At 48.5% G+C, this 18,349-nt stretch overlaps 1 protein-coding gene across 1 annotated transcript in view; it reads right to left on the bottom strand.

Moving 5' to 3' along the window:
* Nucleotides 1-18,134, bottom strand: part of RUBCNL (rubicon like autophagy enhancer) — a 32,239-nt gene extending 14,105 nt beyond the window's left edge. The window contains exons 1-8 of the mRNA XM_075532839.1: nt 18,126-18,134; nt 17,018-17,179; nt 16,323-16,533; nt 11,205-11,306; nt 10,665-10,725; nt 10,161-10,293; nt 6,962-7,107; nt 3,144-3,208 (exon numbers count right to left, since the gene is read on the bottom strand). Coding sequence (XP_075388954.1) covers nt 3,144-3,208; nt 6,962-7,107; nt 10,161-10,293; nt 10,665-10,725; nt 11,205-11,306; nt 16,323-16,533; nt 17,018-17,179; nt 18,126-18,134 — 889 coding nt within the window. The remainder of the gene's footprint in view (nt 1-3,143; nt 3,209-6,961; nt 7,108-10,160; nt 10,294-10,664; nt 10,726-11,204; nt 11,307-16,322; nt 16,534-17,017; nt 17,180-18,125) is intronic.
* Nucleotides 18,135-18,349: the final 215 nt, after the last annotated feature.

The raw sequence follows: 18,349 nt of genomic DNA, 5'->3' as shown, positions 1-18,349 counted from the left end.
CTAGTCCACCCAGACTAACACAACTACCCAGGAAGACACACATCAGTGTCCCCCCAATGTCCTCTAAATAGAACCCTCTCAGAACACTCCTGGACCTGGAAAATGGACCTTAAACTGTGGGCCATGACGAGCAGGTGAGCCTTAAAGCCTGGAAATCAGGGGGGGTCACGGCTGCACCTCACTCTGGCCACCTTTCCTGGGGACCCCAAAAGTGCTGGCAATAAAACTCACTGACTATTAACCAAATTTAGATAGCGTTCCGTTCATTTTATCCATCTTTTAATTTTCCTACAGATAGTTGACCATTTTGTAAGAAGGTGACCTAACAGAATGCTGAACTACTTCAGCAATATCATTAATAGGACATGCAAGTAAAAATCTTTCGACAATTAAAATATGGTTGTAGAAATACACTCACAGAGAGCCGCCAGGAATTTAAAGTGGATTCAGAAGGGAAGGTGGAAGAAAGGATATCATTACTGATGTCTGATGGATCTTGGCTGGAAACAGCAAATGCCAGAAAGATGCTTATGTACTTAAGTTTTGTTGACTATGAAAAACCTCATAACAGACTAAGGATAACAGTGAGAAGAATGGAAGCTTCAGAATACTTCCCCTTGCTCGTGTGTAAAAGGGCAGTCATTTGAATAGAACAAGAGAATACTGTGTGGTTTGAAATCGGGAAAGTTGTGCATCTCCGCTTCTCCTTTTTTATTCAGCCCGCATGCTGAACAAATAATCGGAGAAGCCAGACTGACTCTCTAATGAGACTGTGACATCAAGGCTGGAGCAAGGCGTCTTAACTACGGTGACATGCAGGTAACACAGCTTGGCTTGCTGAAAGCGAGGAGGACTTGAGGCATTGGCTGGTGAAAATCAAAGACTGCAGCCTTCGGTATGGATTGCATCTCAACGCAAAGAAAACAGAAACAATCCTTACATCACGATAAACAGAAAAGAATGACGTTGTTCAGGACGTTCCTTTGCTTGGCTCCACGATCAATGCTCATGGAAGCAGCAGTCCCATGGCAGGGGGCAGACGGGCCGCACCAGACGTCTTTAAAATGCCGGGGAGCAAGGATGGCACTTTTAGGACTAAGGTGTGCCCAATCCAAGCCCAGTGTTTTCAACCCCCCATCACCATACATGTAAAGGCTAAGCAATGAATAAGGGAGACCAGAGAGGAACTGATGCATTTGAATTCTAGTGTTGGCCAAAACCATTGAAAGTGTGGTTGACTGCCAGCAGCACAAATCGATCTGTCTTGGAAGAAGGACAGGCAGAATGTCTTTTAGAAATGAGGGTGGCAAGTCTTTGTCACGTGTTCTTCAAACATGGTGCCCAGAGAGACCCATCTCTGGAAAGGACATCAGATGTGGTAAAGCGGAAATGCAGCAAAAAAGGAGGAAACGCTTCAACAAGAGGGGTCAATGCAGTGGCTGCAACAATGGGCCCAAACATCACAACAATTTCAAGGAGAACATCGGACTGGACAGTGTCTCGTTCCGTTGTACGGAAGGTGACTGTGAGTTGGAACCAACCTAAGCGCACCTAATAACAGCAAAAGCATGATGACATAAGGTGCCGATATGAGGGGATGCTGGGTAAAGGTGATATGGGACGTGTCCGTCCTGTTGTTGCTGTTTCTTTGTTTGATTGGTTTGGTTTGGTTTATTTCAACTCTTCTATAATTCTAAAGTCATCTCAAAGTAAAAAGGTAAACAATTTTTTTTCTAAGAGCTTAAGAAATACATAAGCATCCAAGATGACTTGCCCAGTTGGCAATGCCTTCTAGAATCTGAGCTCTTCCTAGTTCAGCAGCATCTGTTTGGCTTTTCCCATCCCTACCCTCCAGTCACATAACATTTCTTTTTTTCCAATTGCCTCTGTCCCTTGTACCTGTTAGCCTTCCCCACTTTCTGCACACAGTGGCTTCCTCGGAATCGTCCTCCACCCAAGCTTGCAGGTCCAGATTAAGTTCCCTTGCTGGAGGGCCAAAGCACCCTTGGCTTTCTCTTTGATTCTAATGCACCCCACCCCCTGGTGATTTACTTGGCTGATGATTGGTTTCCCTATCAGACTGCAGGTAGATTGCATGAAGACAGGGAGGTTCACCGCTCTGCCCACACTGCAGCCACAGCTCCACAAGTAAGGTAAGTGCACAGAATCAGAGTTGCGTGTCTGCAGTTCCCGATTCAAGCACTCAGGCTTTACTGGTGCACCAGGAGACAATGGCGAAGAAGATCCCCTTATGAAAGGGCTAGCCATACCGTGCGGCATGTTTGGAATTATCAGCCAATGGGTAGAAGGGAGATTTTTGGCTTCCTATTTTTATTTCTTGAGCTGGCGTTCCTTAAAGTGCTTTTCCTTCAGAGGCTGACTACGGAACACCAAAGGGGCCCTTTTGTCCTCTTTCTCAGGTCAGACCTGCAGACACCTGACAACAGAACAAGAGCTCCCCCCAGCAAATGGGTTTCTACTGGAGGAAAGGCCTCAGACTCTCAGCCAGAGAGTTGTTCTGCCAGTTCTTCGCTAAGCCCTTCATTCATGCAACACAGCTTTGGGGAGAATCATGCACTGTTCTGTGAATCAAGTAGTGAATAAAATGGGCACATTATCTGCCCTTATAGAATTTGTATGTGAGAGTATGGATGAGTGTAGGGATGAGAGAGAGAGAGGGAGAGAATGTGTGTGAGAGTAGTGCTGAGTGTGTGCATGTGAAAGAGAGACTATATGTGAATGCGGCCAAGTGTGTGAAGAGGTCATTCTTTGTAATGACTTTTGAGTGAAGATGTGAAGGGAGGGAACCAGTCGTGAGGTGCCTGTGTGAGAGCATCCCATGGACAGAAAACTGTGTATGCAAATCCCTGGGGCAGGTGTGAGCCTGGCTCCTTCCTGGACCAACAAGGAGGCCACAAAGGCCTTAGCTGAGTGCACACTGACGAGAACCATAGAGGCAGCAGGTCCATCACCACCTTGGAGGCTATTGATCTCTTAGAGCAGATAATCTGCTCATGAAACATGTATGAAGCTCTAAGAAACATTTGCCATCAAAAGTCTCTCACCAAAACGATGCACTGCCCAATTTTGCAGGTGATCGCTGTTACTGTATAGTAAGCAGGCCGACCAGTGTCTGTACTTACTAGGTTCTACTGGAGTCCCACAACCAGCGCAGAAGTAATTCTGGATTGCCACCACGAGCTCTCTCCTGTGTACAGAAAAGGTTCGGAGGTTCAGAGGTCAATAGAATCTTTCTCACAGATTGAAACAGCTGTTGAAATCATACTTCTTCTTGATCTGGGACCTTACTTTTTTTTTAATTCTCTTTTATTTTAGGGGAGATAATGAGAGATTCATTCCACAGAGTTCTCTAGTTAAAACCTCTGGGCCTTTCTAAAGCTAGAATTCTGTAAAAGCCGACATTATGACTCAAGCAGAAGTCAGTGTCACAAAGAAGGATCGACCACAGAGTCTTCCTGGAACATCTCCATGCCCGAGCAAAGGCCATGCCCGAGCAAAGACCATGCCCAAGCAAAGGCCATGCCCAAGCAAAGGGCATGCCCGAGCAAAGACCATGCCCGAGCAAAGGCCATGCCTGAGCAAAGACCATGCCCAAGCAAAGACCACGCCCGAGCAAAGGCCATGCCCGAGCAAAGGCCATGCCCGAGCAAAGGGCATGCCCGAGCAAAGGGCATGCCCAAGCAAAGGCCATGTCCGAGCAAAGGGTTTCATCCTCAAAAATCTGGTGGCTGGTTGTGCACAGAAGGCAGCTCAGCGGGGCAAGAAACCAAAATCTAATGTACTTGGAACATTCACAAAGAAATTTCAAGGAAAAAAGACAAAGCTACTAAACATTTCCAAGAGATTCTCTGGAGAAGCATCTTCTATTGAACAGGACTCCAAGTCAGATGATTTGTGCCTGTTGAGCAAAGTGTGAATTTTCACTACAATTCAGTCAGTAATGGGCAAGGCACAAGCATGTTGAATCCCTATCCATGTACCTTGGAGAGCAACCAGGACGTCTTCGAGGAGGAGGGGTGGAGCACTTTGTTTCTGCTGGTCAAACATGTCATTAACTCAGCCTAATGTCATAGCTGGGCCTGCTGCTCTTTGGTGAGGCTTATGATGTCAAACAATTAACTCACCCCTCATGCAATGGCTGGACCGGCTCCTATTTGTGAGCTGGTGATAATGTTAAGGGCCCCTACCTTCCTAGAGAAATGCTAAGGGATGTGGTTCCTCACAGCACCTACAGAGGGAGCTCTTCTGTGGAAACAGTCCTAGACACTTTCTAGCTTCACCCGCTGAGAAAAGGAGAACAGACACCATCTGCTGGGCGCTTCTCAGCAGTTTCTCGCTGCAATTTGGGTGCTGAATAAGCAAAAGCCAACAGTCACAGGAAAATTGTAGTCTATCAGAATGTTCCTTTGCTGAAACAGAGGCCAGATCGAGGAAGCGAAGCTATAGATAGAGGTGTACACATAGGTGTGTACATAAATAAATACATTCATTCACAAAAACAGAGGTATTGGCGTATGTACATATGGCAATACATTGAAGTATTGGAGGGACTTTGGCCCTCTGCTCAAGCTCTGCCTCAACACAAGAACATGTTGTGCCAACAACCTGGCATTCTGTGATGCTCACCCTCCTGGCACGATCGCTGAAGACAAAATGGGTGCACAAGCAAATGTGGTGAAGAAAGCTGATGGTGCCTGGCTATCAAAAGATATAGCATCTGGAGTCTTTTTTTTTAAATCATTTTGTTGGGGGCTCATACAACTCTTATCACAATCCATATATCCATCCATTGTGTCAAGCCCATTTGTACATTTGTTGCCCTCATCGTTCTCAAAACATTTGCTTTCGACTTGAGCCCTTGGTATCAGCTCCTCATTTTTCCTCTTCCTCCCCCCTGATAATTTATGAATCATTATTTTTCCATGTCTTACACTGAATGTCTGGGGTCTTAAAGGCTTGAAGGTAAACAAACAGTCATCTAGCAGAGAAGCAACACACCCACTTGGAAGAAGCACATCAGCCTGTGTGATCATGAGGTGTCAACGGGATCAGGTAACAGATATCAGAGGACCCCAAACAAACAAACAAAAACACATTATTGAGAACGAGATGGGTAGGAACAGGGACCCAAAACCCATCTGTAGACAATGGGACATCCCCTCACAGAAGGGTCACAAGGAAGGGATGAGACAATCAGGGCGCAGTATAGCACCGATGAAACACACAATATTCCTCTGGTTCCTTGAGGCTTCCTCACCCTGACCCCACTATCATGCCCTAGTCCTGCCTTTGCACACTAGACCAGAGCATGGACACAGATACAGAGAAGAGCTCAGGACACTAGGAATCCAGGTCAGAAAAGCCCCTCTGGATCAGAAATTGGAGTAGTGATACCAGCAGGGTAGGGAGAAGGTGGGAAGTGGAGGGGAAGATGGGGAACCGATCACAATTATCAACCCAGAACTACACACACACGCAGGGATGAACAACAGAAACTCCGGGGGTAGGGAGACAGCGGTCGGTATAAGATATAACAATAATAATTTATCAAGGGGTCATGAGGGTGGGGAGGTAGGGAGAGAAAAAAAGAGGAGCTGATACTAAGGGCTCAATAGAAAGTAAATGTTTAGAAAGTAATGATGGCAACATATGTACAATTGATACCATTGATGTATGGAATGTTACAAGAGCTGTAAGAGCCCCCGATAAAATGGTCTTTTTAAAAATGTTCCTTTGTCTATCAGGTATTATATGTTCTCAGGGGGGGAATACTTAAATTACTCTTTAAGAAAATTCACACACTATCTAATTCTAAGTGCAGAACATTCGGGAGAAGGCAAAACTATGCGAAGGGCCAGTGAACTGAGGTGGATGCACAGGGACCCCCGTGACAGAGCAGAACTGCCCCGCTGGGTTTTCGAGGGAGGCGAGAGCCTCTCCTGGAGCGCATGGTCAGGTCTTTTTTCTCTCTCACGGAACTGCTGGGGAGGCCAAAACACAAACCATCTGGAGGCTTCTGAGCACTGAACTGCTGCACCACCAAGGCTCCGGAAAGACAATAAGAGCGAACAAAGAAGGGGTGAACAGGCGGGGGACAGGGAATTTTGTAGTCAGTAGAACTGTGCCACATGACACTGTTCCTAGAGGACACCTGGCACCAGGTGTCTGGCAGACCCGCAGGTCTGCACAAGACACAGGGCGCGTCAGGAAACAACGGAGCAGCTGGTTACAAATGGCGAGAACTGCGCATGCACAGTAGGACTGCGCACGCACAGTAGGAGGCCTTCAGTGAGCTCTGTGTTTTCTGCAAACCTATTACTGCCCTAAAAAAATCAAGTCTGTTCTACACACACACACACACACACACACACACACACAGACACACACACGCACGCACGCACGTGCACACACACAGGCATCTGGCTGAATTTCCTTTCCTTTTTGTGCTTCATCTTAGCTGTTTCGTCTTTCAAGTCTTTTGCTATTTCTTGGAAAACGAACATCACATTATTACAATTCTAAAGTACAGGTGTTCTGGAAATGTTCCTTTTTTATAAAGCTTTCATCCATCCATTCATTTTTATGGCACACTTCATTGGCACTCGGTGAGGCGGGCTTTTGAAACTATTGTGATTTTTTTAACATTCCTTATTAAGCCACTTACACGGTTCTTCATCAGCCTATTTAATGTCCATTTGCTACAAACGCTCATAGTTACAGATGGATGACTAAAGTCTCCCGATTTGTCAAAACTTAGAGGCCCCTCAAGCCCCTGACAAACAGGAGTGAAGAAAGTGAATTCAGAAGGACCTGCCCAGCTTTCCTTTCCTGAAGCCAGTTGTCCTGCGCCTTCACTGCGGGTCCGCCTCCCTCGACTTACTCCGCAGAGAGCTCCTCCGGACAAGCCCCAATGGACGGCCCAGGAGCGACCGGGACTTACTTGAGTGGCGGGTGGATGTGAAATATGATCTGGAATCGAGGTGGGACCCAGTCCGCAGCCCCTCTGATCCTCGACGTAAATTTGATGTCCCGTACCACGTCCACGCTGGATTCCAGCTGCTTTCGTAGGTGCTCTTCACTTACAACCTTCGATGACACAGACACAGGTCAGGAACAACGGAAGCCCACTTGGGGAATTGAAAAAGAAAATGTGACTGTTTGTACAGTTACAATTCATCATGAAAATGGGAAAGTCTTGTTCCTTTTGGTTCCAGTCTCAGAGACTCACAGGGAAGGCAGTTCTACCCTGTCCTATACGGTGGCTGAGTCGGCATCGACTCAATGGCAGTGAGAGGCAGCAAGTCCCGTCCATGTGTCTACGGCCGTCTGCAGGAGAGCTTACATGCTGACTACCGAGGATGCCTTGACCTAGCGAGTACAGGCATCTCCTCTGCGTCTCTGCTCCCTGCCACCTGGATTCCTAATCTCCTTTAAGAAGGTCGTTGTGATCTGGAATACTTTCACAAACAGCCAAAGCCTGATTTCTCTTCTTCACTACCACCGGGTCGATTTTGATGAACAGCGACCCTATAGGACAGGGGGAAGCTGCCTCCGTGCGTCTCAGAGGCTGTACATCTTTGCACGTCCTCAAAGGGTCTCATCATTCCGAATGGCACACCTAGTGGTAAGCAGCCCTTCCGATCCACCTTCCTCCATAATGCAAGCCATGTCTAAAGCCAACCCCGCCCAACCCACTACCAGCAAGCTGATTCCAACTCGCAGCCAGGGTTTCTGAGGCTGAAAATCTTAGAGGAGTAGATGGTCTCTGCGTTCTCCTGCAGAGCAGCTGGTGCATTTGAACCACCGACCTTGCAGTTAGCCATGCCACTGTGTCCTATTGATCACCCAGTCTTCTACCAGACTCTCTAGAATTGTCTGTCGCCATTCTTCACTCGTGGCCACCGACTGACCTGTTACTTTTCATGCTATTGAGGTTTGTATGTTGCATTGCTGTTGGAAGCAATGCTGCTAGCATGTCAACCAGCAGGGTCACCCATGGTAGACATGCGTTCAGCTTCCAGATTAAGACAGAGTAGGAAGAAAGGCCTGGAGATCTACCACTGAACATTAGCCAACAAATGCCCCATGGATCACAACAAAATAGGGTCTGGCACAGAACTGGAAGATGGGCCTCCTCGGTGGATGGTACTGAACAGTGGCTCAAACAATACACTTGAACATGGGTCTGGTGATCTTGAAGAGGGCACAGGGTCAGGCAAGCTTTTGGTGTGCTAAACAAAGATGTCTCAGAGTTGGAGTCAACTAGACCCTCACGCACAACAACCTGCACACACAACCTCCCAGCTGAGCAGTAACACCTTCACAGCATCTTTTAAATGGGAGCTGCTCAGATCAGTACTCCCCACCCTCCACAACGTGGCTGATTTCCTATGTGGATCAGCGCCACCCCCACCCCCCGTCCCCGGCCCCTACAGACGCACACAAACATGTTGTCAAACCGCAACAGAGTAGTCTGCACCATGACCACACCAGGCACCTCCAGGGTCGGATCTTTTGCCCTAGTGCCCTTTGCCAAAAACACCCTTCCTTCCGCCTCTCGCTGCCACAATGCTTCCTGCCCTCCTCAAGTCTCAGCTCCAGCTCTACAGTCCCCATCAGCCGTCTTGTGTTCTGGAAATAGAAGTCAGCGTGTCCACGGGCCTCGGCTTAGCTGTCCTCACAACATCCTTGGCCCCCAGGAAGCCTGCCTGCTCTCATGGGTGGTCCTAACTGGGGCTCTGCCTGGCCTTCTGCAGTAGGCCACCGGGTGCCCTCATTCCTGCCTAGCCACTACCTGCCCTGTCACCTGAGTCCAAATTGCTGTATGGCAATGAATCTGGGGCAGTAGTGGAGAACCCAGTGAGCTGCTCAGGTAGTGGTTCAAACGTCCCAGCTGGTCCATGGACGAATGATGCAGCCGTCTGCTCCCATCAGAACGCACAGTCTCACAATCCCACGGGGGTGTTCAATTCTGTCCTATAGGATCAGGACATTCTTGATAGCTGTGGGTTTGGTATGTATGCTTGCGTGCAACTGGCTATTTTGTCCCTGTGCAATACAGGGTGAGTGGTTCTAATCTACTCCAAGGTATCTCAGAAGAAAGGCCTGCCCATCTAACTTCTAAAAGATTCTCTGCAAACGCACGGAGTCCAGTTTACTGTGGTGCACCTTGGTCACCGGGAGTTGGGACCCACACGACAGATCAGAATGGGAAGTGGGAGCGACGTCCCTGCTGCGTGCAGTCTCCGCATTCACGTTGCCCCTCCCCCCGCAGGCCCCCAGCACCTGTACAAGGAGCCACACCAATGCTTGAGTGAGCAACAGACTACTGAAAACTTAGGGACCCCCAATTCTGTGTGGTTGTTTTTTACGTTGTGATAAAATGTGTAGAACATAAAATCTGGCATTGTCACCATTTTCAAGTGTACGAGACCGTGGCACGAATCCTACTTGCAAAGTTGTATAAGCATCACCTGTCTCCAAAACTTTCTCCTCTCCTCAGACAGAAATCCTGTAGCTGTCAAGTGATAACTCACTACTTTCCCTGCCCCTCACCAGCCCATGGTAACCACGCATCTACTTTTTCTCTGTGCCTTTGTCGATTCCAGATGTTTCATAGCGGTGAGATCAGGTAGAATTTGTCCTCTCGCATGTGGCTCAGATCCACTGATACACGGGCTGCAGGTCAAACAGTTGGCTCAAACATAACAATTGTGAGGCTGGCACAGGAGTGGGTGGTGTTTCGTTCCATTGTGCTCTCGTGGCAGTGGGTCCGAACCACCTGGATGGCCCCTACCAATAACATCTGGCTTATTTGACTCTGTATAGTGTGTTCAAGGTACATCTGTGTCACAGGAATGGTGCCGTTCCTCTCTATGGCCGGGTACTCCACCGTTGCATGGATGTGTTACATTTATTTTACCCATTCATCTATTGATGGACCCTTAGTTGTTCCATCTGTTGGCGGCTGTGAAGGCCAACACCATGCCGTGTGTGTGCACACAGCTGTTTGAGGCCTGCCTTCCAGCCTCTGGCTCTCTGCCTAGGAGTGGGCCTGCTGGGTCCCACTGGTAGTTCTACCATTACCTGTTTGAGGAACCACCAAACTGTCTTCCAAAACAAGTTGTTTTGATGCTTACCGTGGAGCCAGAGGCATGCAAGGGACTTGCCAGCTGATAGTTCACTTCTGACGAGATCCAGTGCTTCCGGAAAACTCGATACAACTCTTTGGCTATAAGTTCAGCAGAATTAGTGTCTGCCTCATAGATGCCACTGAAATGCAAGGGGATGTGAAAGGTAGAAACTGATCCTCGTCTTCTTCCCACCCCCAATGGATCAGGGCTCCGTAACTGAGAGGGGGCACAATGCCTCTGTCCTCGACAGAACCTCTTTTTGTAAAAAGGGCACCAAAACTTGGAGATGTGATGAAAAAGAGCCTGGAGTTCTAGTCCCGGCTCTGCTCCTTAGCAGCCTTGTGGCCCGAGGCTTGCCACGTAATCAAGCTGCGACTCCATTCAGCACAATGTGATCACAAAGCCTGCCCTGTTGCTGAAACTGGCTCAACAGGGTCAGAAGACCAGGCTTAGTGTTCATAGTGGCTCAGAAGGGACACCCAGGGGTCACATAGGTGTAAGGTAGCTTACCTCCCGGAGGGGCTGTAGGTAGATGCACAGGTTCCCGTCCCATCATTCAACTCCCCACAGTCTTGAGGGAAATAAAGGGAAATTAGGTCTTTACAGCCTGTTTCATGAAATCACAGTCAATACAAGAACACAAAACCAGGTCCCCACGTCAGACAGCAACTCTCCCCACAAAGGACAGTCTCTGTGTGCTTCAAGTCCTCTTGCATAGCCACTGAGACAACAGAAGATGCCAACGAGGGCAGGCAAACCATACACGCCTTTGAAATCTCACCAGACTATCACTGGGAGGCCAAAGAGACCCCGGATTGTAGTGGAGACTGGCTTTCTCAGCTGCTTCACATGAGATGAGAGAAGATTGGCTATTGAGACCCTTTGACCTGCAATAACACTCACCTGCTTTAAAGCAGAGCCCTGAGCCCATCGTGGGTGGAGTTTCTTCCCATGCCACCATACCGTGGCACCGGCAGTGGTGCATGTCTCATGGTGTGTCAGGACTGGGGAGGTACAACCCGTCACCCTAGCTGAGTTTCCAAATCTTACCTAACGCAGCAAGCTCATCAAAGTCACACGGAGAGGCCTCCTCCACCACATCACAGTCAGTCGATGTTTCAGCCACTGGGCTGACTTTTAACACAGCATAACCTAGAAGAAGAGCCGAGAGGGTCTTGCCAACAAGAATTAGAAACAAGAGATTGTAGACGCGGAAACCAAGAAATTAAGGTAGCTAAGAGTGTGACTTCTCCATCCATCTGTCCCTGGTTGTACCCTGTGGTGACTTGTGTGTTGCTGCGACGCTGGAAGTGGGGCTACAAGTATTCCCAGTTTGGGATGGGGGAGGGGAGTTGAGTTCCCCATGGCAGACAGGTTTCAGTGGAGTTTCCAGAGTAAGACGGACGGGGAAGAAAAGTGTAGTGGTGAACTTTCCAGGTCTATACTACAGGGCATGCAACTGGCAACAGCCATTCAAAATACGAGGTATGATATTAGAGGGCAGGGAATTAATGTTAACGAGGAGGACCGACTCGGCAAAGGTTGTGAAAATTGGCTGCACGACTCACAAAATGTAAGGAGAGGCACTGAGTCATACGTGCAGAAATGACGGGATGCCACTGCTGTGTGTACTCACAAGAACAAAATTCAAAAATCAGAGCAATTTTCAAAAGCTCTTTCGGTGTCCTTCTGCTAGTGCCTGCCGGAAAGTGAAACAGATGGCCAAATACAAAGTTCAGAAACTGAGAGGGGACCTTCTTGACCTTCCTGCAACTCCCCCATACTTTAATGCACTATAAAAAAAAACCCACACTGCATTCCAGCCCATGCTGAGTCCCGGCGGCCCCCTGTGAGTTCCGAGACTGTAACTGTTTTCAGGAGTAGAAAGTCCAGTCTGTCTCCCTGGGAGCTGCTGGCGGTTTCCAACTGCTGACCAGGCAGATCAGCCCACCCATTACACCAGCACATATAACTAAATGATTAATATAACGAATGTCACTTGATCACCGTGCTGAGTGTAATCCTGTAAAACACGCATCTAAGTGAGCACAGGAAAGAGAGAGGAAGAAGTGAGCACAGTTGTTTGGAGCGTATTCTAGTCCATCGGTCGTACGGACAGGGCGGCCTGCTTGTTCTTTCATATATAAGGACACTATCCTTCAGAGCCGACGAGACTGCACCGAACGATAACAAAGGCCTGAGAGAGAGACTGCCTACACAGGTGGGTTGCCTCATGGACTGGGCTGAGTTTAAAGCAACACTGCACCCTACAGACAATCACACCATCTAAGCCTCAATTTCCCCGTGGAGAAGACGGGATAATGGCGCCCACCTCTGTTCCCACCCTCCTTTGATCATAATCCACAGGGATTATACACCCTTGTCCCTGGGAATTGTGACTCAGTACAAAGAGAAAATTCTGTTTAGCTGAGACCAATGGCCCAGGCAACCACGACACTCTCCATGTGATTTCATTTAAAAACAAATATATTCTCAACCCACAGTTGCGAACCCTGACCACTCCCAGGGGGCAGGACCGATCACCAGAAATGTCCCGTAATCAGAGACATGGACTTTCTTTAACGGGCAGAAATACTGTAAATTACATTTCATGTATTAACATCGTTTCAAAAAAAAACATTTCAGCTAAACATCAGTTTCCACTCAGCGATTCAGTGGCTATTTATAAGCATCCTGTTTTAGGCAGGTTCTCGTTTCTCAATGAGTTTTAAATCTCCAGAGGAAGCTGAGACACCCGCGCATTCAACCACAGGGACACCCGGCTGGGGCGGGGCGGGGCGGGGATGTGCGGCTCAGAAGCAGAGCTACACGCTGCGTGACGCTGGGGGATGGGACATTGGCAGAGAAAACAAAGGAGCATTCGGGGACACATTCATTGCACATGATCCAAATCAGGGTACACATGCTAGTGCCGGCGGGAGAAGACTGCCTTTTGAAAGGTAAGAAGGATGTGCAGTTCGTGAGAGAAACCAGCATTCTGGGGATGCCAGCAAAGCAAAGAGAGACAGAGGCAGAAGCTGTGAGGCAAGCTGCCAGCAAGTGCCAACGCTCCAGTGTAACAGGCCACAGCCAACGTGGGGAAGGGTGCCCGGGGCCCATGGGAAAAGGCAAGGAGAAGCCGGGGCATGCAAGTGCCTGGAGGAGACTCGAAGGCTAGAAGCTGCACTGTGGGACATGGGTGTGTGCAGGGTCAACTAGAGGGACAAAGGCGAAAGTGGGAGAGAAATGGAAAGCCAAACAAAAGGTGCGTTGAGCCCAGTGATTCCACTCCTGGGTGTGCACCTAAGAGACTGGGAGCTCACAGAGGGCAAGTAAACCACAAAGACCAAGTTCACTGCCATCCGGACAAGGCTGACGCATAGCGAACCCCCTGTGGGTGTCTGAGACTGCAACTGTTTTCGGGAGTAGAAAGCTCAGGCTTTCTCCCAAACAGCAGCTGTGGTTTCGAAGCGCTGACCATGCGGATCGCAGTCCAACTCGTAACCGCCATGGCTCCTCTGGGGGCAAGTTGGTAGAAGAAATGCAGACTATTGCTAAAGGGGACACCCAGTTTCCGTTAAGACTAAAAAAAAGAGTTAGAAACAGACAATGGGGGGATGGACAACAGAAAAGTGGGTGAAAGGAGACATTGGACAGTACAAGATAGAGAAAATAATTCATAAATTATCAAGGGTTCATGAGGGAGTGGGGAGCTGGGAGGGAGGGGAAAATGAAGAGCTGATGCCAGGGGCTTATGTGGAGAGCAAATGTTTTGAGAATGATGAGGGCAGCGAATGTACAAATGTTCTTTACACAATTGATGTATGTATGGATTGTGATAAGAGTTGTATGAGCCCCTAATAAAAGGATTTTTAAAAAAAGATGATGTTGGCTGTCCAACAAGATGAATGTAATTAATGTTGAAATGGCAAATCTTTGAAATATATATCCATTTAAAAATTGAAAATGTACCCACAGAGAGAGACACATGCACACAATGACGAGAAGGCTTCAGAGAGTTCATGAGAAAATGGAATTGAAAGAGAACGGATTTTTCCCATGGACTTTCTAATGCCTCCACACTCATGGAACCTGGATGGAGTTTTTCTGCAATGACTGGTCGGAAGGTTAACGCGCTGGTCGAGGGTAAAGGCTAGACTAGTGGGCAGACTAGAGGGACCTCACCCTCCTCAGAACCTGGAAGTCAGGCCTGATCTGACTTGATAGGAACACAGGAGATGGGAAACCCGCATAGGAAGGAGAGTGCGTCACAGACAAGCCTGGTTCTCGCCCAGATTGTTTCCCTGCCCTCCCCACCCCCCAACCCCAAGATCCTTCTAGGGGTGGATCCTCTGGATCTTCAACCTGAGCCCCAGTACCTAAAAGCCAGAGCCTCCTCTGGACTCTGGGTCCGAATTCCCACAAGACTGAGCTGAGCAGGCAGAACCTGGCCAAGATACCAGGAGTCACCAGAACTGTTGGAGAGGCTAGGGATGGGCAAGGGGAAGCAACCCAGAGAAAAGGGAGAGGGGGAAACTGCACGAGGAGGGACACAGACAAGAGGTGACAAGTCCCAAACAGATGAGCCATCAGAGCGGTGTCTGTACTGCTCAGTTCTCGGGTGATACAGTTGCCCCACCCCCTCTCCTGGGTTCAGTGGAAATGCTGTACCTCCTTTTAAAAAAATCCCTTTGAATTTGAGCCCGTTAACTCTTTCAACACATATCTGTTGGGCCCCTGTTCCATGCCACACACTGGGCTGGGGACCACGAGCAGGGCCTCCCCTTGCTACTAGCATCTTGAGTAAGATGCTCAGTAAAGGAAACCAAGGGGAAAAGCAATTTATTTTTGAATCATTGGGGGCGGGTGGCGGGTTATGAAGGAGTGATAGACAAAAGACTTCGGTTTAGTTTAGACATGTTGAGTTAGAGGTTCTGGTGAAGATGTTCAACATATTCTAGCCAGACAGGGCGAGTGCTCAGAGGATACGGGTGTGACAGAAAAGAAGAGATTTGGGAAGTATTCGCTGAGAAGGAATCACCGGAGGTGTGGCTGTGGATCAAGTCTCCCAGCAAAGGGAGAAAATAGAACAATAGTAGGATTCCCAGCTAGGAAAAGGTAAGATGAATAAGCCAAATCTAAACCAAATGCTACCATCAAGTCACTGCCAACCCACAGAGCCTGATAGGAATGGCCAGGATTGTCTCTGTGAGTTTCTAAGACTGTGACTCTTTACAGGAGTGGAAAGCCCTGTCTTTCTCCAGGGAAGATGGCCACTCACACTTAGACATCCCTTCCTCGTGGAAGAGCTTTCGATTTCCTGAATGAAGCAGGCTGCTCCTGCGCTGCGAGCCACTGCTCTGGGTACCAGTACCCGTCGCCATGGAGTCAATTCCAAACCATGGTGACACAGGTGCATCAGTGTAGAACTGCACCCCTTAGAGCCGTGGTTCTCCACCTCCCTAATGCCAAGACCCTTTCATAGTTGCTCATGTTGTGGTGACCCCCAACCATAAAATGATTTTGTTGGTACTTCAGAACTGTAATTTTGCTACAGTTACGAATCGGGTGACCCCTGTGAAAGAGTCATTCGACACCCCTGGGGTCGCGACCCACAGGTTGAGAACCACTACCTTACAGTTTCAATGGCTAGTTTTTCAGAAGTCAGCCATCAAGCCTTCTTTCGCAGGTGTCTCTGGATGGACTCAAACCACTAATCTGTTGACCATGATAGCTGTTTGGACCACCCGGGTACCACTTGTTATCGAAGTCATCCCACACTCATTCCTAGGCTGCCTGCTCCATCTTGTGAGCTCCTGGGAGACACGCACCTCAAGTTAACTGTTGTGTTTTCTCCCCCTGCTCCTCCCAGCCCATTGTTTGGGAATACTCGCGTGGGAGGGAGAACACACTCAAAAAGATCTAAGAAGTGCTCTGTTGTAAATGGCATAGGAAGCAGACACAGTCACTACTCAAAAATGGAAGGTCAAGTTCAAGATTAAAAGCAAAGCACCGCAGACACCCAGTGTGGCAAGTGAATGGAGCATGAGGGTTCTACAGTCTCCTTGAAAGTTTTATCAATGGACCGAGAGACCACTGAGAGAGGATAGGAGAGGTAATGTGGGGGGACAAATCACAGACCCCCCCCCCATGCTTGCCCAAGCTTGCCTTCGTAGCCACTATCTGAAGAGGTGGAAGACACAGATGCTTGGTGTGTGTTGGCACAAAAGGTCATTTGGGGATCATCCTGATCTTTTCCAAGCAACACACTGGCTTCATCTCCACCCCAGTCCTCTGCCTCCTGTTGGCTCAGAATATTACACTTCATATTCTCCATTACTGATATAATCAAATCTGCAGCATAAAAGTGGGCATTTTCCTGCAAGGAAGAAAAGATCCGTTACAATATTCAAAATACAATCATAACACAATTCCTTATTGAGAGTATACAAACTTGAAAATCAATCCTTTTTCATTTAACTAAATTGTCATAACACACACACACACATATATATATGTATATTCTAAAGTCGACATCTCTCAGGGACTCAAGATTTAGTTCAATATATCCAGCAGATAACCCACGGTGAATATCTTGTGACAGAAAGTCCTCGACTAGTGGTGACCCATGGCAGACATGGCCGCTCAATCACAGAAAGGACCCCAGCTGAGCACAGACACTGCTTTAAAACCCTTCCCGCTCAGAGTTCCTGGTAGCCACAACCAATCTAACCCTGAAATAAAATGGAACCTGGCTGTTATCTTTCAGCTTCACAAAGGAGAAACGTTCTAGGTTGAAATCTGAACAACGTGAAGGGACCAAGGGCCTTTACGGTTAAACAACAACTGAAGAGAATGTTCACCTTTTCTACATCGACAGGGAGCGCAAATGCCTCTGGTGAGAAGGAGGCCCCAGCAGTGGTTCTTCCGTTGACTTGAGCAGCACCTGCCGAATAGCAAGTTATTAAAAATGGAGCAAAGCAAGTTCGAAAGTGATTCAGGAAAACAAGCAAAGCAAGCAATTTCTAAAGAGCAGCTGTAAATATGGAAGAAGGAGAAGAAAAAGGAGGAGGAGGAGGAGGAGGAGAAGAAACCTAGTACAATTCTAGAATCAATGAGATAACGGAAGGAGGCAGACCATTCCCACGGTAGGTGGTCTGGTACTACCCCATGCCGAGGTTGCTTACTGATGGACATTTTGACAAGAGGCTGCTGGAGTTCATTTGAGAAGCTCAACTTAATCGCCTTCAGAGGAGGAATGGAAAAACAGGTGGAGTGGCGGCAAGAAGATGTCTTAAAAAGGAACAAAAATAAAGCCGGTGTGTCAGGTGGATTCTGACTCATGAGAACCTCGTGTGTGGCAGAGCGGAGCTGTGCCCCCACGGTTTTCTGCTTGGTAAACTTTCACACACTGCCTTTCTTCAAAGGCACTTCCAAGTGGATGTAAGCTGCCAATGTTTCTGGCGGCAGTTGAGCTCTTCGCCATTTCAACTACCCAGAGGGTCTTCGTAAGAGAAGAGGGTGATGGGAAATGCCTAACAGGGGTCCTCAAACTACGGGTCCGTGGGCCACATGCGGCCCGCCGAGGACATTTATCCGGCCCGCCGGGTGTTTTTCCCCTTTTGATTTTTTATTTCAAAATAAGATCTGGGCGGTGTGCATAGGAATTTGTTCATAGTTATTTTAAACTACAGTCCGGCCCTCCAACAGGTCTGAGGGACAGTGACCTGGCCCCCTGTTTAAAAGGTTTGAGGACCCCTGGCTTAGAGAAAAGGGGAGACGAAGAGGGCAGGGTGAAAAGAATTATGGGGTCCTTTCTTCAACTCACTGCGGCTAACTGCAAACTTCCAGAAACAAAGGCACCTGGAAAAGGTCGGCATTGTTCTCTAAAATGACCTTCCTGTGGCGAGGAGAGGCTCACGGGCCACTCCATCCTCAGCCAGTCCCCCGTGGGCGATGGGGAAACCGTACCCGCAACATGGTGGCTAGCGGGGCATTCCTTGGAGCGGAATCCTCACCAGCGGCTGTTCTCAGCTCAGGGTGCCTGACATAGCAGCAAGCAGGGCGCCCTAGGCTCTGAACTCATGTGCAAGAAGGCGGCTAGTCCATGGACAGCTTAGAGCATCTTGGCTCGCGAAGCCTTCTGGGTCAGCCAGCCTTTTCTGTGAAGGGTTAAAGCAACTTGCCTTCTGGTC

Source organism: Tenrec ecaudatus, chromosome 15 (genome assembly GCF_050624435.1).
Source record: "Tenrec ecaudatus isolate mTenEca1 chromosome 15, mTenEca1.hap1, whole genome shotgun sequence".
Lineage (NCBI taxonomy): Eukaryota > Metazoa > Chordata > Mammalia > Afrosoricida > Tenrecidae > Tenrec > Tenrec ecaudatus.
Note: the sequence above shows the minus strand (reverse complement) of the source record. Positions and strands in the feature narration are given on the sequence as shown.